At 41.5% G+C, this 22,844-nt stretch overlaps 2 protein-coding genes across 4 annotated transcripts in view; both read right to left on the bottom strand.

Moving 5' to 3' along the window:
- Positions 1-14,433, bottom strand: part of ITGA1 (integrin subunit alpha 1) — a 76,332-nt gene extending 61,899 nt beyond the window's left edge. For 2 of the 3 annotated variants that reach the window (XM_075410779.1, XM_075410777.1), the window contains exon 1: positions 13,957-14,138. In XM_075410779.1, the coding sequence (XP_075266894.1) occupies positions 13,957-13,984 (28 nt within the window). In that variant the 5' untranslated portion in view covers positions 13,985-14,138. Of the gene's footprint in view, positions 1-13,956; positions 14,139-14,346 lie in introns of those variants that run through there. The other variant, XM_075410778.1, reaches the window with a different exon arrangement.
- Positions 3,640-8,364, bottom strand: PELO (pelota mRNA surveillance and ribosome rescue factor). The gene is made up of 2 exons (XM_009943676.2): positions 7,380-8,364; positions 3,640-6,237 (listed from the first exon to the last, which is right to left on the bottom strand). Exons 1-2 carry the CDS (start codon positions 8,103-8,105, stop codon positions 5,806-5,808), a joined length of 1,158 nt encoding a protein of 385 aa, XP_009941978.1. The 5' UTR covers positions 8,106-8,364; the 3' UTR covers positions 3,640-5,805.
- Positions 14,434-22,844: the final 8,411 nt, after the last annotated feature.

Consider the following 22,844-nt stretch of genomic DNA (forward strand, 5'->3'; position numbering starts at 1 on the left):
ACTGCATCTTTATACACACACACATCTTTCCATGTATTTTGTGTTTCATTTCTTTGTTCTGAAGCCCTTTCAGTAAAAAGTCAGCTAAAAGCATTTGTTCTAAGTCACCTAAATGCCTAAGGTTTTGTATTAAGGCTGCATGGGAAATTATCTACCTGTTTTCGAAAGTGGGTTTGCTTGGGTGCCACCAGGTTCAAAATCTTTTTGAAACATGGAAGCCTACTCATCGCTTTTTTCTGAAACATGAAGACTACAGTTGGAGCGTGTTAGGTAGGAACAGTCCCAGCTTTCAGTCACTTTCCTGTCCCATTCAGATCAGAAATCTGAAAATTGTCTCCCATATCCCAAGATATCACACCTGAGACAGCTGTGGTTTAGCTGTCTCAGCCAAAATATATTTATTTCCTCATACAATGTGGAAGAGCACTTAGGGAAGACACTGGCAGAAAATTGAGCATCTTTACCCTAATATTAACAATGAATCAGAAAAAAGCCTAAAGATTCGTGTCTTCTGCCCATATGACTCCTTAAACCCTCAGACTCTTTCTTTGCTGTTCTAGGCTTAACTTTGATTAGAAATTCCATTTTGGACCAGAGAAAAAAGTTCCCATCAAGTCTGGTATGTACATTCCTAAAAAGGAGGACTGGTTTCAGCTAATTAACATTCTCGAATGGAACAGCTATTTTGTCGGAGGCTTCATGATCAGCTCTAACTTGACTTCTACGTAACTGTCAGAGCAGCATGACAGTAATTACATTAGCTGTGAACATAGCATTTCCCAAAAAGAGGGCAATAAATTAGAGATTGATATAGCAAAATCTGACAAGAGCTGGCAGGGCTTGAAAGCTGCTGCTTCGTGTTGCACTTCCCAGAAGAGACTGACTTGGAAGCAAGTGCTGTCCTGGTATCAGCCCCTCTCTCTGTTTCTTGTACAGCCCTCAAGTGGGACAAGAGGAAGAATTATTTTCAGACAACAGAATAAACAAGCATGATTTCAGGGACCTTTTCCTCACACTCTGTTTTAGGCTAAGACACCTTAGGAGACAATTTTTTCACATAAAAGCCATACTGCATTATCTGAAACAGTAAAGTTCGGAAGTTCACAGAGAATATGCACTACAGCTTGGTTGTTAAGACTGGAGACATTTCTTTCCTTTATATTCTGTATCGTGCAAGCAGTTATCCTCAAATCAAAGTCAATGCCCTACTTGAGTCAAGCATAAAAAATGTGGCAGGACTAAACATTGCGCTTATTAAGCAATTCTTTGGGCAACTGTCACACAAGAAGCTCCACAGCCTGTGTTTACTCTTTCCACTGCTGAAAAAGCCCAGGCTTGACCCACATCAGAGCCTGAATTAAGAACTGCAACAACAATCACAAGCCCTAAATGGTTAGGAATTTTCTTAACTCTAAATTAGCAGAATAATCAGTTTGCAAAATACTATTTTCCTATACAAAATCTGAATACAGTAGACTCTAAAACCAAGTTCTGGCCACTGCAGGAGAAACAGAGATTCTGCAAAATAATCTACTGCAATGCCACGTCTCTCTTCTGTTCCCACCACCTGCTAAATCAAACCAAAACCAAGAATCCTAACAGCTTCAAAACTTCTACCATTCACTTTGTAACAAGTGGCAGGTGTGTATTTAACAAGAACTGAGAAGGGAAGGACTCCCAGACCTGTATCATTCCCCACATTAGCACAGCTTGAGAAAGAAACTTCTGTTTTGTTTGACGGCCATCAACTTGAATCACCTCAGCTGCGCCTAGCTCTACATTTTAAGAACTTCATTCCAAAATAAACATTTTAACTTTATCTTAAAAAAAAAGGAACTGATAAAAGCAGTGGCATACCAGAGAGCAAGAAAAAAAAATTCAAGTCTGAAGTTTTGCCGTACCTAAAAAGTACAAAGATAAGTAGTTCTCCGAAGTCATTCCTTAATTTTTTTTGTTATTATGTGTCTTACAGGAATTCCAATTTTGAGTTATAAACAAGGATTCCTTAGAATTACAGACATTCTAATTGCAGTTTCACATTTTAAAAATTGCTTTCGTGGATCTTTTGTGGAAGAAATAGATCACGCACTCCACAAACGTGGCTTCAGACAGAACAACAGCATAAACATTCTGAGAACATGGTTTTTCCTGCAAAACTAGACATCTGTTCTTTTATGAAACAGGCTTGTTTTCTTTAAAATCAGATATAAAAATCTGACAGAAAAGCGAATGGACTGGGCGACTAGATCACATGCACATGATTACACCTTTTATCCCCACTTTGCCTTTATGAAACTGAGCACATTCTCTAGATGGATAATGCAGCTTCCAGAAAGAAATCAAAGAGGCTCAAGCTATAAATCAGTCAGCTGAGAAGGTAGCTACAATATAGCTTCATAGAAAAACGCAAACCAAGGTCAGCAGCTCAGAAGCTAAACTAAGAAATTTTACAAGGGAAAATACTATGGTTTTAATACTCAGGGCTACTTAACCTTTAAGAAAACAGTAGCAAGTGAAAATTACTTCAGACATTTACATGGCTTTAAAAACATCATGCTAGTTACATCACAAATTAAGCTGAAGAGCTATGGGCTCTTGTTATACTGGTGGTCAGGGAGTGGTCAAAAGATCATTTATTACCAGCATTTTACTCATATAGTGTGCAAGGGTGAAGACAGTAAGAAGGGATATGAGGAATTCCTTAGATGAAATACTGTTAAATGCTTTAAAGTTTTACTGAAAGATTTATCTTATACTTTGCTTTATAACCGGTAGGATTATTTTGGTCTCTTGCTGGTGGTGACCTCATATTTTGCACCATATTTTACTCAGTAAAGAGCCACAAAAACATTGGTATGACTGGATTTAAATGCCAAAGGTGATAAAACTAACAACTGGGGCCTGTTCCAAAGTATGAGTTTATAAGAGAGGCTTTATGACCTAAATGAATGAATTTATTTGAATCTTTGAAGCTAAGAGCACAGCAGTGTTTAGGATCAAGCTGATTTCATGATACTTTTTAAAGCTTTCTTCCTACCAAATGAAATAAACATTAAGAAGTCCTACAATGTGCATTTATTTTGAAAACTGAAAAAATGGAAGATAAATCATGCTAGTACTTCACAGGATTATGTTAAAACATAATCAGAAACTGAGACACTATTCAAAATTACTAAATACTTCATGGTGCAAGAGAATAATTTTCACATTGCATGCAGTTTTTAGTTCACATATGCTTAGCTCCGAAAAAAAGACATTTTCCCATGGCTCTAGCACTTAGTCATTTGATCTGCAGATAACATGCATCTTCTGCTTAAATGTGTACAAGCAAGCATCTTTGTCAATATGGACTTTCCAACTATTTAAAGTGCCTCTAAATGTAAAAGATACTAGCAACGCTGGAACTTTGCCGGGTCAAGCATCTGCAACTACTGAACACAGCCTACGCTCAATACCAGGCCCCTAAGCTGCTTCCTGAAACAGGATGCATTTGTCTACATAGTGATTGTATATTTATTTTGCTACAAAAAGACTTACAAAAAAAATCCCACCCTTCCATACTTTGGGCAGCTAGATGTGTATTTCTTTCAGAGACTCAATGCCATGAAAGCAATAGCTAAAAAAAGAAAAACACTCATAAACTGTAACATCAGTCCAGAATTTTAATTCTAAGTTTAAATAATTCAAAGAATCACTGTGAACATATTTTCTTACCAGATGTTTGCTGTTATACCTTAAAAAAACCCAAATAAGCCACAAAATGCCTACTTCTTTTCCTTGGTGATACAAGACCACAAGCACAAAACACAGACTTGCAGAATGGCCACTGCAATCTCCCTATACTACACAGCAAAAACTCTTCATAATTTCTTGTTTAAGACAGAATAATTGAAATCAATTTGGTCTAATAGAACAGTAAACCATTCCACAACTGAGGAGCAGTTTGATTTGTCTCTGTTTTCTGAGAATTAAACTAAAAATGTCCTGGTGTAGCACAATTTTGAATATAAGTATCATTTGTGTACCATTACTACAAATTATCATTCTAATCTACAAGTTTAAATAGATTAACGACTTTATTTAGACATTGTGAGCTTATTTAAAGCTGCAACTTGCTGCATGTAAGGAATATTTATTGAAGGTCAGATTCTTCCCCCTGTTTCATATGTTCTTTAACTCTGTATATAGCAGAAATTAGGGTGCCTTCTATTCTAGCGTATAATCCACTTAGGCAGATTTTTAAAAGAAAAAAAAAGAAATTTAAATTTAACCAGTCCTAACTGCTGAAGGAAGCCTACCTGAGCATTCCATGACTTATGGCACTCACCACCATTCAAGACAAAAATGTAAAGCTCAAATACGGTAGTTTATCTGTGCAAGCTGACTGTAAACAACTGTCTTAATGGGCTTGCTTGTCTTCAGTGAGAGAAGAATCAAAGTGTTGACAGAAGTACGGGTCTAATGTAAGTTTTATTCAATGCATTCCTTACACTGTATGGATGATGTGAAAAGGGGAGATGGCTTTTAACCCAGAAGTACTGGGTACCATGTTTTTCTTAAATGAAATGTATTTTTAGTAAGTTTCTCCTCCACCCCCCACCCTCCCCCCGCATTTAAAAAAAAAGAAATGCTTATTTGCACACACAACCTACATCACCAAATACTGGTTTAAAGTCAACAATCCACTTGCAGGTATGTCAGAATCTGACAATGGTTTCTGCTTCCTCAACCTAAGATTTATTGCCCAGTGAAGAAACAAAACTCAAGAGTGGCTCTCAATACTTTGAGCAGATCACATAACTGGAAAACTAATTTTCATTTTTACAGTTGTCATTACCTTAAGCTGAAGTTCAATTTATCAATTTGTAATCCTTACTTCTGTATCACCAGGTATGTGTATTTTTAAAGAGGTACACAAATAGACAAATACTAGATTATGAACTCAATTATATTTTGTAAAAAGACTCCTCATGGAAACTAGGGTCCTGATTTTGTAAGCCTTTTCATATACGTTCTCAGAACTGGGTGCTAAACAGTCCCGATGCCAATTCATCACAACACAGTCAATGACAACATATATCATAGCTTGTCAGTCGTCAGGACAATCTCTCAAGACAATAGCATTCAAAAGGGTAACTGAAATGGGTGCACTGAGCTTCACAAATTGTTTTGCATCTACTATCACACTAGGGAGGAAATGGTTAGTTTAAAGGGTCTGGTTTCTGAAAAATTGCTTCAAGTGTTTCACAGAAATATTTAAGTGGTTAGACTCACACCACAAAAAAAATGCCCTAACAGATGATGTTGATCCTGTTCCTTTGCCACATCTTAGGAAGAACGGTGAGTTCCTAATAAAATCAAGCACAGTTTTGATAGGTCTTGCATGCAGTTTACATTTGTTTTGCAATACTGTTTTCAAGCATTTAAACAGAAATAGACAGTCTGACATAATTTTCTCCCACTTAGTTTATTATCTTTTCATATACATTCCAAAACACTAAGACGCCAGTCTGCCTTAGCATGCAGAACAAGCAACTTTGGGGAGTCAAATCAGTTTCTTGTATTGCTGGAGGTCCAGGGTGTAACTTGCAAAACCAGTCAGCTCTGATGCACAGTAAACCAATAATCATTACCATCAAACAGATGCGCATTACTGTGCTAAGCAGAGCTACAAAGTATACAAAATACTATCAAAAACTTAAATTACATGTCATGGCACATCTGCACACAGTATTTAGGAAGGTGGGGCCTTTAATGTAATTTCAACATGACTTGGAAAAGAAACCATGAATGAAGTCACTGTTATCAATCCTCTTCAGAGCTAGATTCGTCTTCCTGGTCAGACAGCTCTGCAACAGGAAAGCGCAGGATGGCTGCCACGCCTGTCAGCTGGCCAAGCTGCTCTCCAGACACATGCAGGCTGGAGAAAATGCGTACTGTGCCCATGTTCTCTCGTACGCTATCTACCAACTTAACATAGCGGGCACGTGTAGCCACATCCTGGTGCCGGAAGAGCTCATCGCTGATCAGCAAGGTATCAATGGCCATGGCTTCATTGGCCTTCTCCACATGTTTTAGCCCATAAAAAGCCCGGTCAGGCTCATGCTGCAGCATTTTATAGAAGTCATCTAAGGCTTTGACCTCACCAGCTGCCTTAGTGTCAGAGAGACGGCTAGTTACAGCTGGGTCGCAGAGGGCTTCCTTCAATGCGTACTTATGTCCTGAGGAAGAGTGGACCTGTAGTAAAAAAAGTCAAAGGTTTGGGTTTTTTTTAAATAAAAAAGATCATTTGCTTGATTAGCCAATCACAAACAGCTTCCACTATACACAATATTTATCTTGATAATTATTAAAGGAAGTTATCTCTTCCTTGAAACCACACGATTCTTTCCCTAAAGGATCTCTCCTGCAACCCAAAGCTTGTACCAAATCCCTTAAGCTGTATTTTAAGAAGTACAGGAAAGCTGTTTCTCTTGTTCAAAGACTGGGTTAAATACGCAAGCTGTTGCAGACAGTTCTCAGCACAAGGCCACTTGAAACTACCAAGAAATAAAGCACTGCAGAAGAGGAAGACCTCTTAAGACTGCAGACACACAGTACAAAAGCATTAAGTCTTGCACAACTGCTTAGCTACTATGTTTGCAAAGCTGTGAAGTACACTGAAACTTTTCACACTTACTACTACTACTTTGCTACAAAGGCTTCTTGGTGCAATTTGTCTCCTAAACTTTGTGACCACTAAGTATTGGCATACGCTTCTCTGCCCCCCTTCCCGGCTTTTTGCAAGCATACATTACAGGCCTATAATATTAAAAAATGACACAAGTATCCTTATGAAAGGGACAATTTATTTTAGGCTCTGAGTTTGCCTATTTCAGTGAAAGGTGGAAAAACCCACCGACTCAATCAATGAGATTACTAAAGAACAGGAAAAAATGCTATGGTCTGCATAACTTTTAACTATAGTACAAAACTAACAACACAACTAACTTCCATCACATCCAGGTACTTCTTTTTTTCTTCTTTAAACAGCTTTAGAAAGCTGTTATTAAACATGCATGCTATATAGCATGACAGATTAAACTATTTTTCAACATGTGCTTCCCTTTTAACTTAAGATGAAATATGTCATTATAGGGAGCTTAAAGTTCTTAATATTCTTTACTACACATTAAGGTATTGTATGAAAGAGCCATCCCTGTATCCTATGTAACTACCTTAAAGTTTGGGAGGTATGAGAATAATTTCCATGTGGTGCTCAGACAGAAATTTATTCTAATAAATGAATTATTTCCCATCACCCTTGTAATCATGTTCAGTTATGACAGACAGCTCTTAAGCCTCTTTTTACCCACTTCAGAGACTGCTTAGCTCCTTACCTGTAGGAACTTGGACCTGTTCTCCAGCAGAAGCTTGTTGTCAGTCTTGACCGCCTGCTGGAACATGTAGTCACAAAACTGCTCCCGTACAAAGCCTGGGCTAGCCACCAGCACACACTTCACCACGTCAAAGTTGATATGCCGCTGAATGGCTTGCACCACCTGCTCATAAAACCTCTCCAGGGCCCGGTCATGCTGACTGCAGTTCCCTTTCCGCTTGCGGGGGATGTTCACCTCCACCTTGGCACGGGTAAGCGTCATGCTTGGCGTGACCAGGCAGACGTGAGCCAACCCTTCCTGCATGACCACGGCTGCCACATCGGCGCTCCAGGCAGGGTCGCAGGCCTGCTCGATGCGCTCCAGCACCACGCTGTCCCACTGCTTCTTTGCCAGCGTGAACTGTCGGTTGGGCTCTAGCTCGATGGTGTGGTAGGCCCCCATCTTGACATACTCATTCTCTTGGATGTTGGTGCCCTTGACGCGCAGCTGGCAGGCCTGTGAGTCAAAATCGATGGCCTCCACACAGAGGGTGAGGGTGGTGCGGATGCGGTTGCTGCCCACGCTGCCCGTGGCCGACTCGGTCTGCACCTTCCGGATGGTGGAGGCCCGCAGGCTGTCACCCACCTGCAGCAGGTTGTAGGTGTGCCACATGTCCTCGGGCTCCTCGGGGATCAGAGTCACCTGCCCCGCGTTATCCTTCTCCAGGTCCTTCCTCACCAGCTTCATCCTGGCTGTTCCTTGGGCCGCCGCGCCCACCCCGGCTTCCCCCTACCCGAGGCGGCGGCGGCCAGCAGGCCCGCCCCGGAAGGCCCGGCGGCGGGAGGCGGAGGACGAACGGCCTACCCGGCGATAAGCGGCCTTTCCCGAACACCGGCGCGGCCCGGGCCCGCGGCAAAGCCTCGGCTGCACCTCAGGCGCGGTGCGGCCGAGCCTCCGATCGCTCGCCGCCCCGCTCAGCGCGCATGCGTAGCGCCCAGCGCCCCAAGGCGCATGCGCAAAGCCCGGCCTAAGAGGCGCCGGCCAGACGCGCGCCTGGCCTGCCGCCTTCGTCCGACACGCATGCGCGCGGTCGCTGCCTCCCCGCCACCGCTGCCTCGGGACGGGGCGCATGCGCGGAGGCGCTACGCGCAGAGTGGGTGCGCGAGGCGCGCGGCGGGGCAGAGCTGGGGCCTCCGCTGGCAGGGGCCGCGCAGGGTCGGGGCTTTCCAGCGGGAAACCTTCTGGCGGAGGGCGGGGGGGTCGGACAGAAGACTAGGAGGCAGCCGCCGCGCTCCTGCGTTGCTGTGAGGCGGGAGAGGACCGCCCGTTGGTGCATCCCCCCCGCTACCGCCTCTGCCTGTGCGGTCGGGGTCCGCCCTCGTCCTTCTCCAGCTCTTTACAGCCACGATTCAGCCTCACGTTTGCGAGGAGGAGAAACAAACCCCCAAAACTAAGCATTGGTGGAAGGTTCTGGTTACAGACCGAGAGAGGGATGGGAAAGGTGCGGCCACGCAGGCAGCTGTCTGGGTGCGGTGAGCGGACGCCGCGGCGCCCGGGGCCGGGGAGGGCGGGCGGTGCGGCCCATCCGCTCCGCCCGTGGTGCGGTGCCGGGAGGCGGCGGCTGGTCAGGCCGCCGTCACCCGGCGAGGTGAAAACCAGACCCGGGCAACGTCAGAACCTGGACTGTTACTATGACATCGCTCTTAAACTGAACTTCACTTTAAAAGATTTTGGTTAACCCCGAAAGTGACGCTTCAGCCCATCCTGAAACTTGACCTGCTTCCTGAATCTACTAGTTACTCGGTCAGCATGAGACAGTTACGAGAAGCTTCAGAGGCAGATGAGCACGTTTCAAATGAAGTTTGATGTTGACAAATGTGATACGCTTTGCAAAAACACACAGATTACTTCAGTAGTATTTGCACAGAAAAGCGGCCTGAATGATAACTACGCAGCTCAATTCACAGCCTAGACAAATTTAACAGAAATAATATAAAAATACGTAAGCCAGAAATAATATAAAAAAGATAATGACATTATGCAAGTATTGCAGCTTATTTTGAAATGGTGTATGACACTGAGAGCTCCATTTCAGAATGAATGTTGCAAATTTAGAAAGAATGAAGAAAAGAATGGAGAATAGACAAAATACTTGTATGAAGAATGACTCGAACGAAAAGAAATGCTTAAAAAAGCAGACAACGTAACGTGCCATGATAAGTGTATCAGGACAACTCTAACAGATACAATAAGTTTGGAATATCTACACAGTCTGATAACCAAAGAGGACATCCTGTCAGAGATGAGAAAGTGGCAAATTTAGAACTATTAAAAGGAAGTTTCTGATTTCTTTTAGTTATTTCTTTTTTGGAAAAAAAATACTGTGGATTATGGAATTTGGCAACTTGGAAGGAAAGGCTTTGGAGTCAAGGATTTAATGACATAGAAGGGTACTGTGAGCAAAAATCATCCCATATCTCCCATTATGGTGTACAAATAAATTTTTCTCAAGTATCTAGCACTAGTCAGTTGTTGTGACAGGACACTGAACTCAAATCTGGCCCAATAACGTGTGTTCCTTGTTTCTAAGCTTGATACTGATGTAAAAACAACTTTATCAGATATTACATAATAGGATTTATTTATGAGACCTTAGACTCTCTTCCTGTGAGTACACATGCTTAACTGTGTTAGCCTGAATAGTTTCACAGAAGGAAGCTGGACCACCCAAGGGAATATAACATAAGCACATGTATAAAAAGCTGTTTAATTTGGGCTTGTACATACTCATAATTTTGTAATGCTTTGTGGCTTAGGCAGAGAGCATACATTCAACTTTTCCTTAGGAGTTCCTTTCACTGATCTATGTAAGTGCTGCATGGTGGATTTATGATGAATTTTCTTCTGTACATTCTTTGCCATTACAAAATTGCAAGGGTTGACCTCATGCTATTCTTTCAAGAAAAATTAGCTGTAGTACATATTTACCTTCCACATCATTTATTTTTTTTTTTATTCTTTTCCTGCTGTGTATTTACAAACTTTTCTCTGCTCGTTGGTTCCAGTCTAATTTTCACAAGGAGCCTTACATCCCTGGAGATGCGATATACTTTAGATAACGGTTGCAAGTTGGCATCCAGTACCATCCAGTAGAAAATAAACATTCAGTTCATGCAAGCAGGTGACTTGCTGCATTAAAAAACCAAACACAAACCAAAAAACCCAACCCAAAACAAAGATCAACCTCAAAACAAAGTTGCCGTTCAACATATTAAATTGACTGTTGTAGAAAGCGACATTTTGGGATGCGCTGAAGTCCTTTCTCAAACAAAAAATCATAAGATCTTAATACAGTTATGAACAGTGATCCACAAGTATTTAGAGGCAACTCTAAGTTTGAATGATGTATCCACAATTAGCAAGACCATTGTCAACTCACAAAGGAAAACATTTACTAGTGATGATGCTTTGCCTACTCTGGTAAAAAGTTAGTACTGGGTATTGTTATTTGTTTGAACACGTCAAAGAATGAGCAGTAGAAGAAAAATGACACTTCCAAAAATTTAACAACCATATAACTGTAAGTTTGTAAGTTTGTACTACTTTTGTTAAGTCAAGGAGAGAGATGAAATTGACCCCAGTCGACCTAAAACAACTGGATACTTTAAAATCTACATACAGTTTTGATATAAGTTTTGATAAGAGTTCAAAATTACATGGTCTGTTCCAGTCTTGGTAAAAGAGTATGTGCAGAATCTGACTTTTCTTGCCATTTATCACTTTTTAAAAACAATTTTATAGATACTAATAGTTGTAGCAATTTGGCGTCTATTTTCAGACCTTAAGTGCAGTACAAGACAAAAATGGTGACGGCATATATTTATAGGGATTTTGGAGCCATGCTGGTTTTGTAAGAGTATTACTATTTTAAAATACGTGAGACACACTGCCCTACATCTTCAAGTTTTGATCAGCTGCTTTCTGAAGACAGGTTGTGTACCAATTCTGGACAAAGAGAGGTCATGTTCACAGGAAAGCCCTTCTCCCCTGTATTACAGCTATTTTAGCTAGAATTCATACAAACACATTCAAGTCCTGGATAAGAAAAAACAGTGGGAAAGAATCTCAAATATAGGGGAAAATCTCTTGAGATTTTGGACATTATTGTTGCAAGAGCAAAGGAAGAGAAAAGATAAAGATGGAGAGGGAAGCTGGGGAGAACGTTCTTCTTCATGCCTTGCCTTTATCCTGCGTCTGTCCTGCCTTTGCAGGCTCTGGACAGAGATCACTTCATTTTCAGCATACAGTTCTGCCTTTATGATTACTTGTATTTTCTATTATAAAGATGAGTACTTGTAATGAGTACCAACAACATGATCAACACCAATGAGGACAGACTTCCAGGAGGGAGCAGGCTATGCGTAAAACTAAGTGAAGAAGCATTAAAAAGTAACGGAACCCTTTGGATTGATTTCTTCCTTCCTCTTCTGTTGAAATGTAGGGCTGGAGAAAACTTCCGCAGATCTCTAGTCAAACCACTTACACTGAGGCCAGGTGAAGTAAACATCAACCATCCCTCACAGGTGTTTATCAAACTTCATCAAAACTTTCAGTGAAGGAGAATAGGCGGGGCAAGTTTTTTTTGGTAGCCTGTTCTAGCAGTTCATTACCTGAAGAGTAAGAAATTTCTTCTGAATATTCCTTGAGATTTTGCTCAGTGAGTCACATTGGTTTTCTCCTGTCCTTTGTTGGACATGGAGAACTAGCTATTCATCAATCTCTTTATAAACCAACATACGTGATAGAGCAAGTCAAGACTGAGCGCTCTCACAAAGCAAAGACAACATTGACAACTGGAAGAATAGTCTCACTAATACTACTTTGGTAGAAACACATATTTGAAATGCTCAACACTTTACCCTTAGTTTTCTGTCTTCTAGATAAACTAGCCTAACTCATTCAGTCTTTCTTGACAGATCACTCTCCTCAGCCTGTATCAGGCTTGTCACTTCTCTGTGCACTTCAGCCTGTCTGTCTGCATGTGTCAGACTTTCTGTACTCAAGATTCTCAGAGGCCTCACCAATGCCAAGCTGAATTGAAAAAAAAAAACAAACCACAAACCTGTATAAATACACAAACATACAACTCTATGCACCTCCTTTTTTCTAGATTGTTTTTGGCTGCTAGTGCCTGCCAGATATTTGCCCTTTTTTTTTTTTCTTTTTGAGAAAGAGAAGCATGTAATTAATTTGCATTTATTTTTTATTCCACTTTAATTCTATGTAATTTCAATGTAACTCCTTGTCCTTATTTTTATGACATTTTGACTTGTTTATGTAGGGCTGCTTCTCTTATCTGAGACAATTTGAACCCCATTGCTGGTATCTGTATTGCCTGCTCTTATTTCCCAGTGTATTCTGTTTCACACCAACTTTTTAAAAAATAAAACCCAAAACCAACAAAAAGCAGTAAGCCCCTGACAGACCTGGACGGGACCCACCCTTGAGATATTTTCCTATCTGACAATAAACCTTTTTGTCACTACTGGTGAATTATCTGTCAGCAGCACCAGTGGCAGCTTTGCAACTCTGATGGGAAGTTGTGGCACACTAAATGGTTGCCACTTTACGAAGCCTCCTTCTGTGAAGGAACACAAACAAAAGCACATTTTGGAGAATATCACCACATAAGAAAATGAATGGAGACCTCCATGAAGAAGGGCTAAATACGGCACACCAAAGGGCTACATTCAGATTTTCACATTTTCCCGTACCTGTTCTTTCTTGCACAGTAAGCACAGAGCGACGAGTTAAAAACCCTACTCTTGCCTTTTGCCCGCTTGCTGGCACCTGCGTTTTGACCATTCTTACGAAATCGATTTCCTCCTCTGTGCTGTCTCAGGTTCACTGTGCTCTAGTTGTCAGCGCAAGAGCTGCCGGGGAGCTCCGTGTCCAAGTCTGCCAGCACATGAATCCCAGCGCTGCCTTTCGCCTCTTTCCCACCTCTTGGATCCCCCCGATTTCAGATGCAGAACATTACTACAGAGGGGGATTGTTAATTGCTGTATTTGTTTTACCACAAAAGCAAGTAAGTCCCTAACAATAAATGAAACCCTAAAAGGAAATATTACATATTCCACCTCCGGATGAACTCATCTTTCTGAAGTTAGTTGGTTGTAGTTAACTGCTTCCTCACTTCCCCTTGCGCCACTCAGAACATCTGAAAGCCAAACGGAGGAAACCAGAAAAACTACCCTAATTTAAAAAAAAGGTGCCAGGTGCACCTCTTTTCCCCAAGCCAGAGTCAATTATAGTATTTCTTCTCACTCATCCAAGTTCATCTAGCAGCCCCGATTTCCCCCCTCTCCCTGGTTCCCAGACTGGTTCAGGGATTACATTTCCCGCAGAGAAGCACACCGAGGAAGAAGTCCCCGCCGGGCTGCAGCTGGGGGCAGCTCCGGGCAGGGGCAGGTGGAGGGGCCGCGGACGGGCTCCCCCGGCTGCCAGCCCCAACAGCTTCACCCCCCCTCCCGCAGGGAGCAGAAGCGCCTTCGGGACCGGGGTCTCCAAAGCAAGACAGAAAGGGGTCTTTCCTCACCTGCCAGGATCCAGTGAGAGGCCGCCATGGCGGGGCTCGGGCGAGCCCGGGGCCGGGAGCGGGGGTCCCGCGATGCTGCCCGGCGGTGCTGCCCTGCCAGCGGAGCTCAGCGCTCTGCGCCGCCCGTCCGCCTTGCAGCCGAGTTAGGCATTTCCTGTTTGTTGTTCGGTCTTTACGTTGTTTCTTCGCATCAAGAAGAATTTAGCTTCCTCCCCCCCCGCGCAAACTTCCCTCCCACCCACCCCTCAAAGACCTCTGAGCTCTGGAAACCTCCCCGTAGAGCTAGCCCGGCGCTAAGATGTACAAATAAAGCCAAACCTCCCCCTCAAGCCTCCGGCTGCAGCCCTCGGAGAGCACAGCAGACCTTAAAGGGACATCTAGCCCACTCACAATTAATTAATAAGCGTTTCCTGTCGGCCAGCCCCCCTCCCAGTAGGGCAGGAGAGAGCTGGGCGTGCTCCGCGGCCACCTCTCGCCCTTCTCAGCAGGACAAACACATCGTTGAGGTAGGGGGTGTGTTTGGCTGGTCAAGTTTTATTTCTCTTACATCACCCCTTAAAAACGCAGTCGACGGCTGGTCATTTGCCTGCAGGAGGAAGCCAGCCACCCCCTCCCCATCCTTAGCGGCTCTGGGGATGCAGTAACTCTTCAGACAGTGGGCGATTTTCTCGAGTCTGTGTCTCTCTGGGCTTTGCTGCGCGGAGGAAATACCAGGCAACTGCCTTTGCCCTCATCTACCAATCGTTTGTATGGCATCCTTTCCCGTCCTTTCGCTGCCCCCTGAATGACTTCACTAATAAGTAACTGAAAAGGTAATAATCAGCCAGATTCAGGCCTGGGAGCGGGGATTTTCAGGGTTCACTAAACACTCAGTGAAAGAGCAGCTTGCAGGACTTTTTGTGTTTAGCAGAGTGATGCTCAGGTGGAGTGACATCCCTTCAGCACTTCGTGAATTCTTGCACTGGACCTGGTAAAATAGTCATCTTGTTGTTCATGCAACAGGAGAACCCACAGTCCCTCACGCAAGAAAAAGAGAACTCAAAATACTCTGTAAAGATATGGAGGTCTTGGTACTACCAGAAAAATCCCCCATTTTTTTCTTTGAATTGGAGCAAGAAATTTGGTGAATAAGTGGATGTTAGTGGAATTTTTGTAAGTTCTTCTGAGGCAAATAAGCTACAGCTGTTAATCATCACTATCATAGTTAAATATGTCTTCGAACTCCTGTCTTAATTTTATGAGAACGCTTTGAGTGAACCTTTACTGGTAGATCTGTGGAAATTTTAGAATATACTGCATCATTTCAAAGATGGGTTTAAGAGCAAAGGTCCTCATACATTAGTAATTTATGCATATGCTTGCCTTTACACATTATAAAATATATTATCACAGTGGGACTGCTCAAAGTTGATGAAATTATGCACATGTGTAACTTTTGCTGAATGAGGATCTGAGCTCAGTTGGTACCAGTTTAAAAGACTACACACATTTTTCCAGTTAAAGGTCTTATGCGTGAAATTAAAGAAAACCAAAATAGCATTCAAACTAAAAGAGGACTGAGATTTTGGAAAAAGCTGTAGTTTCATTTTTTACAAATGAGTTGTGTTACTACTGCTGGCTTTACCCCAGTTTCAAAGGCGGCAATAGCTTCCTGTGGGTTTTTTTTTTAAACTTTGTATTCCCTTGCTGTCACTATACTTCAACTAAATGCACGTGGAGGAGTTGAGCTTACTTGCAAATCATAGTGAAGGGTTTCTTTCCATGATACAATTAACTACGCCAGAGGAAGAAACAGGAAAACTAAGGACTTTCACAGGGATTAAAATAGTCACTTCAAACCTGTTTGAATTATGTGTGATATTTGGTACATATGTGGGAATGTGCATCGTGTTGGAAAATAAGACTTGTTGGGAAGAAAAAGAAAAATTCCTAATGTAGGGTTATTCCTAATTTCTTCCAAATTATGCTTGTATTGTTATTTATTGCGTTTTTTTGTGTGGTAGTGTCCTGTGCATCTTGCATCAGGCAACGTCAAAAGGAAGACATTAGAAAATATGAACTGCTTTACTGAGCTAGCATATCTTATTAATTTACACACATTCAAAGATGTAAAATACATGACAGACTTACAGACCATTATTTGTTTTGCAATGCCAAACTAATTCAGAAAAATGAAAATTTCTATTGCTTGTAGAATAGCTGCTGCATCTTTTCACAGTCTTTATTGCTTTGGGTGCATTCATTCAGGCTACTGTTCACAACATATCGCTAAATGCTCCCTTGGAGTTTGAAGTTTTATACGTTAGTAGTAAGGAACACATGTATTAAGCAGGAATCCCTAGATGAGGTGTGCTCAGGCCCAGAAGTATTTAGGTACTAGGTAATTTCAATATTGGCATAATAAATATTGTTTGTTTCATGGTAGTATAGAAAATCGTTGACTATAATAGTGGATAAAACAAAAAGGTCAAATCATTTTAAAGAATATAGTTGGTCTGTGTGTTCTTTTATGCCTTTCTAAAGGGTCACAGCATGCTGAGGAAGGATTTTTTTTTTCCTAGTGCTATAGATTAAATGTGATTTGTCATTTTAAACTCCGCTTCCTAGTTTGGTTTCAGCAAAGTATTTTAGAATATGCATTATAAAAGAAGTACACTGGTAGTTCCCTCAAATCTGATAGAAGCATTTGTCACTCATTTAAAGGCTTTGAAGGACTAGACTTTGGAAAGACAATGAAAATTAAAAATATCAGGAAGACACAATTATTCTCCTTTCAAGTGGGTGTTATTCCTGTAAAAAACACTGGAAATGTGTTCTATCATCTCAAAGTTGAAGGGTGAAGGAACAGGAACCAAAGCTTTTCAAATAGTTTCAAAGCCAGGCAGTCTTCTAAAGAGTGCGACTATAATGTACGTAGAACTCATTTTCCACAGAAATTGTTCTTCCATTCCTATAAAGGATATGAACAAGTTTATTTTAGCTTGATTGTTAGGTGGAAAGGATCTCTGACCTGTGACACAAGAGAGCAATAAGTAATGAAAGACTTCTTTGACTTGAAATAGCCAGAAGCATCTTTAACTTACTTCCATTAAAGGAATAGTATGACAACATCAGTAATTGTAAGAAAGACGTAATATGTTTCTGAAATGTTCACTGTTGTTATTACACTTTAGCATGCACTGCTTGGAAAATACTACAGAGCTTGTTCATATAGCTTCTAACTGAAGATTTATCATTGAAAGCTCTTATTATCACCTTTGATCATTTACATTGGGCTGTAGATTAGTGACAGTTTACATTTACATTTTTTTCTTATATTTGCTTATTCACAGTCTCCAAGATGTCTTTCACCTTGATTACTCTGTTGTTCATCTTCATACTCTTCATTTTTTCCTATCTGATTCTAGGACCATTCTAGAATTCAGTTGGCAGAACTTGTGGGGCTGTAGTCCTATTTTTATTATGTCTGAGATACTCAAGGGCTCGTTCTTCAAGTACCAGAACTAAGACCTTGCATGATTTGGTATGGTTCCAGCAATACTGTATGCATAAATCTTTTCATGTTTTACAGCTCAGCTTTTAGCTGATACTTGATATTCTTGGAGAATGCCCATGTTTCTGCTCCATATGTATTAACTAGTGGTACAAATGTGCCAAAAATCCTTTTTACTGTACAAAGGGATCTTCATAAAAATTTTGTTTTGCAGCTTGTGTTAGTTTAATTAACGTTGGTAGGAAATGTTTTGGAAAATGCCATTTGTGTTCTGTGTTAAATTTGTTCTTTACAGTATTTTTTGTGTCTTCTTTGTTGGTCATTTTTGGATTGTAGATGAACTATCATAGAGTATTCATGAACAAAATTAATACACAGTCTGTATTATTACCAAAATAAAATAGTGATTTCCCTCCTTAACAGATTTAAAGTGTCTCACATCCTCAGTCATGATGCTTCTCTTTCCACATTTTCTCTGGATACATTTTTTACAGTATTCATCCTAAATTTGTGGAGATGAAAACTAGCTGTATCGCAAAATACAGGAAGACCAGGAAAAGTCGAGTCTACATAGCATCATTTACTGTTACAAATCTTCCACCACTCGCTTTATTTTATGATTGTCACTTTATTCTCATGTAGGATTTTTATATTAGAATAGAATTTAGGATTATTGCAGGTGATACCTCTACTCTTTCCATAATTTCATGTGCTATTTCTATTTACTTTGGCTCAAATTCTTATAATTTAAATCTTGATTCATTTTTCTCCTTCAATATGGTTTTAATTTTCTGCTTGCTTATTTACTTATCTATTTATCTGTTTTGCTATGTCAACAATATATCTTTGAGTTCTGTAATGTATTGCCCATCCTTAACGTGAATATATATTTCTTCAAAGTATAAGCTACAAAAAAGGCTAGAAAAACACAAGCAGGTTTATCTATTCATCTTGAATGAGGTACTAATCACTCTGGACTGATTATTTTAGCCTTTTTTGTGCTGAAGCACTGCTTCTGCAGCACTGAAGTCATTGGAGCTATGGCATTGAGTCTGAGAGGAATGGAACCGGTAACTTCAAGAGGGGGGACGCAAAAGAAAGAATTCATATTTTATTTTAGAAAATCAAGGGGCTGAACTAGATATTGCAATATGTTTATAAACTTTTTGACTGAAGCTACATAGAGCATCCCAGCTAATGTTGGTCCGTCACTGCATTAGCTCCAGTGCATTATACAAAAGAAATTACTTGAAATTAGGCCAGTATTTTAGGGGCAGAGGATTAATTGATTCTTATTATTGCCTTGGGCTTTCTGCACTCCACCCACACTTCTTTTTATTACAGGTTCTTAACAATGAAATGCCTTTTTTTAATGTGCTGCTCATGGTATGTTGCATAGCCAGCATTATTTATTGTTCAGGTAGATTTCAATTATGAAACTGTATAAAAGAATAACTTACTGAGAACGTGCTATGAAGGGAGACCAACAGATGATAATAATTTCTTAAAATAATTATGTAGTCTGCAGAGTTTTACATTGTATTGCATTACACTGCCTTCATCACCTTCACAGCTGGTCTATATAATGTAATCACTTATTACTGTTTGGTTACAGAAGAAAGGCTGTGTAACACCAATAACCAAGTTGAAAATTCTTAGTTTATTCTATTTTTTCTTTCTATTCTACATTGATAAAAACATTAACTTTCCTCTTTTTCCTTGGTGCATGCGTACATTCCTCTTCCATTTCTATTATTTTGCTCAGTTAGCGCAAAAGTAATATTTAAATATAGATCACTGCCTAGGCTTTCCTTTAATCTTCATGATCATGAAAAAAATCTTGCTTTTTACAGGAACATGAGCCTGGGCAGTATATGTTTTATGGCATACATTAGAAAACCCAAAAAACTAAACAGCACATACACAAGAATATTATCCCTGTAGCACAGAAACTTCAGCTTTTGTAATGATTACCTTTTTATTTTTTAACTATGTGATTTTAAGACAAATTAGGAGTTTGCAACAATTGTTCTATAATGAGAAATACATGGCTACTTTTTTAGTGGATATTGCAAACCAGACTCCTGCTGTGATTTCAGCTTCTGTAGATTGCTATAACTCTTTGTTTCATGGGTGCTAAAAGACTTTTTTACCTACCAAAAGCTGTAATCTAAATCCCACTTCTCCACCTGCCTGTCCGTGTATATAATTTGTTTTTGTGGTCTGAAACCCATCAATGGTTTTATCTTAGTGTTTAAGTCACTCTGGTAAGAAGACAGTCCTGAGCTTCATATAGAAGCCCATATTTGGTTTCATTATCCTGTACTGGGTTCTCCAGAAGTAAGATGATTATCATACAGATGGGTAAATCTGAAATCCAGCCTCTTTTTCAAGCCTAGGTATTTTAGTGCAAGACACAGATAGATGGGTATCTCTAGTCACCTCCAGGCCCAAGTCTGGAACCTTCTGAATGTGAGTTATATAGAAACACTGGTCAGCTGACACAGAAATTAATGTACATCATTTTGTACCAGACTCATAAAGCACTCAATTTCAAAGTCAGAATTATAAGATGGTGTTCTTTTTCACATTGAACGACTATTGAAAAAGCATCTCCAGTCTCCCAGAGTCATGCCAACACCAGCAGACTTTTGCCTGACTGGCTGTAGCATTCTGTTGAAACTAGTAGTGCAGACGCGAGAACCAAGTTTTCTTCAGGCCAGAAACGGGTAGCTGAACAGTAATTCTGGAAGCTGCCACAGTAAGACTTTTTTACCCATGTAGGCTGAGTAACATAGCTCTTTATATCATGAGATATGCTCTCCTCAAGTAACCAACATATTAAAACGTCTGTCACATGACTAAATACACAAGTATATGCCCTGTCAGATGAGTACAGTGCAGATATTCGATGACATTGTGCTCTTGCCTATTAGAGATGATAGGCAAGCCTGTGATGATGTGATGAAAGAAGTGCTGCCAGGCCCTATGAAAGAGTGTGACAAAAGACAAGGCTGCCAGGACAATCCATTTAGTATGCTGCCTGCTCTGTCACCATATCCAAACAGCCTACAAGTAGCCAGGAGGAGGGCCTTAAATGTCACAGAATCACAGAATCACAGAATGTTAGGGTTTGGAAGGCACCTCTGTGGGTCATCTAGTCCAACCCCCCTGCTGAAGCAGGGTCACCTAGAGCAGGCTGTACAGGACCTCGTCCAGGTGGGTCTTGAATATCTCCAGAGAAGGATAATCCACAGCCTCTTTGGGCAACCAGTTCCAGTGCTCCGTCACCCTCAAAGTGAAAAAGTTCTTCCTCATCTTCAGCTGGACCTTTCTATGCTTCAGTTTGTGCCCGTTGCCCCTTGTTCTGTCACTGGGCCCCATCCTCTTGACACCCACCATTAAGATATTTATAAGCATTTAGAAGGTCCCCTCTCAGCCTTCTCTTCTTCAGGCTAAACAAGCCCAGCCCATCAGCCTCTCCTCATAGGAGAGATGCTCCAGTCCCTTAATCATTTTTGTAGCCGTCCGCTTGACTCTCTCCAGTAGCTCCTCATCTTTCTTGAACTGGGGAGCCCAGAAATGGACACAGTATTCCAGATGGGACCTCACTAGGGCAGTGTAGAGGGGGAGAAGAACCGCCCTGGACCTGCTGGCAACACTCTTCTTAATGCACCCCAGGATCCCATCGGCCTTCTTGGCAGCCAGGGCACACTGCTGGCTCATGGTCAACTTGTCATCCATCAGGACACCCAGGTCCCTCTCTGCAGAGCTGCTCTCCAGCAGGTCCGCCCCAAGCCTGCACTCGTATGTGGGGTTGTTCCTCCCCAGGTGCAGGACCCTGCACTTGCCCTTGTTGAGCTTCATCAGGTTCCTCTGCACCCAACTCTCCAGCCTGTCCAGGTCTCGCTGAATGGCAGCGCAACCTTCCAGTGTATCAGCTGCTCCTTCCAGTTCTGTGTCATCAGCAAACTTGCTGAGGGTACACTCTGTCCCTTCATCCAGGTCATTGATGAAGAAGTTGAATAAGACTGGGCCCAGTACTGACCCCTGGGGGACACCACTAGTTACAGACCTCCAACTAGACTCAGCGCCGCTGATGACAACCCTCTGAGTTCTGCCATTCAGCCGGTTCTCAATCCACCTCATGGTCCACTCATCCAGCCCACACTTCCTGAGCTTTCTTGTGAGGATGTTATGGGATACAGTGTCGAAAGCCTTGCTGAAGTCTAGGTAGACAACATCTACTGCTCTCCCCTCATCTACCCAGCCAGTCATGCCATCGTAGAAAGCTATCAGATTGGTCAAGCATGATTTTGCCTTGGTGAATCCATGTTGACTGCTCCTGATAACCTTCTTTTCCTCCACTTGCTTGGTGATGACCTCTAGCATGAGTTGCTCCCTCATCTTTCCCAGGATGGAGGTGAGACTGACTGGCCTGTCGTTCCCTGGATCCTCCTTCTTGCCTTTTTTGAAGATTGGAGTGACACTGGCTTTCCTCTAGTCCTTGGGTACCTCTCCTGTCTTCCAGGACCTTTCAAAGATGATGGAGAGTGGGGCAGCAATGACATCCGCCAGCTCCCTCAGTACTCGTGGGTGCATTCCATTGGGGCCCATGGATTTGTGAGCATCCAGATCGCTTAAATGATCCCTCACACAGTCCTCCTCGGCCAAGGGAAATTACTGGGTTGTTCTGGTGGTCTGTTCAGTCATTTTAGGTTAGTTCATTTACATTGCAGTGTCCTGAGCATCTTATAGAATGCATATGGTCCCAGGAGAAGGAACCAGAGGTCAGGACTCTCTTATCACCACAACGACAACTTAGACATCCTATCAAAGGACTCAGAAGTTTGGACATTTTCCTTGGGGTGTAAGATGTTATGAATCTGTCCAGACTGGGAAACGAAGTGAATCTGATGAATGCTGTAAACATTAATCTATTACAGAAAAGGCAGACGCAGCCTCTTCTTCCACACATGCCTTAAAAGAAGGGGTGGCAACTGCATTTTGTGAGGAGACCAATCCTGTCAATTTGTGCTAAGTATGCTTTGAGTGTGTCTACAGGATCTAGCTCTTTAGGAAAATTAAGGGGAAGAATGTCTGGTCTGGAGACCTGATCCAGACACCAAACTACTTTGGAAGCACAGTTCTAGCCAAGCAAATCCAAAATGCTAGAAGTCTGGTAAAACTTACAGACTCAAACAGGTTAGTGGCCAAACAGAATCCTTCAGAGAAGAGCAGAAAAAAGAATTTTTAGATCACAATTTTGTATTTAAGTACCCAGTTTAATTTAGGAATTGCTTTACTAGTAGCAGTGGATCTAGATTATGGGGAAAGCATAGAATTGGGTCTCATTTTGAAAGAGAAGGATTTCTTACAGTATTTTAATCAAAAG

Source organism: Opisthocomus hoazin, chromosome Z, assembly GCF_030867145.1.
Source record: "Opisthocomus hoazin isolate bOpiHoa1 chromosome Z, bOpiHoa1.hap1, whole genome shotgun sequence".
Taxonomy (NCBI): domain Eukaryota; kingdom Metazoa; phylum Chordata; class Aves; order Opisthocomiformes; family Opisthocomidae; genus Opisthocomus; species Opisthocomus hoazin.

Excerpts from the sequence above, each read along its gene's own strand:
- PELO (XM_009943676.2), bottom strand. The coding sequence starts at position 8,105 with ATGAAGCTGGTGAGGAAGGACCTGGAGAAGGATAACGCGGGGCAGGTG. Across the intron at positions 6,238-7,379 it reads ACAGGTCCAAGTTCCTACAG|GTCCACTCTTCCTCAGGACA; the intron begins GTAAGGAGCTAA and ends TTTTTACTACAG.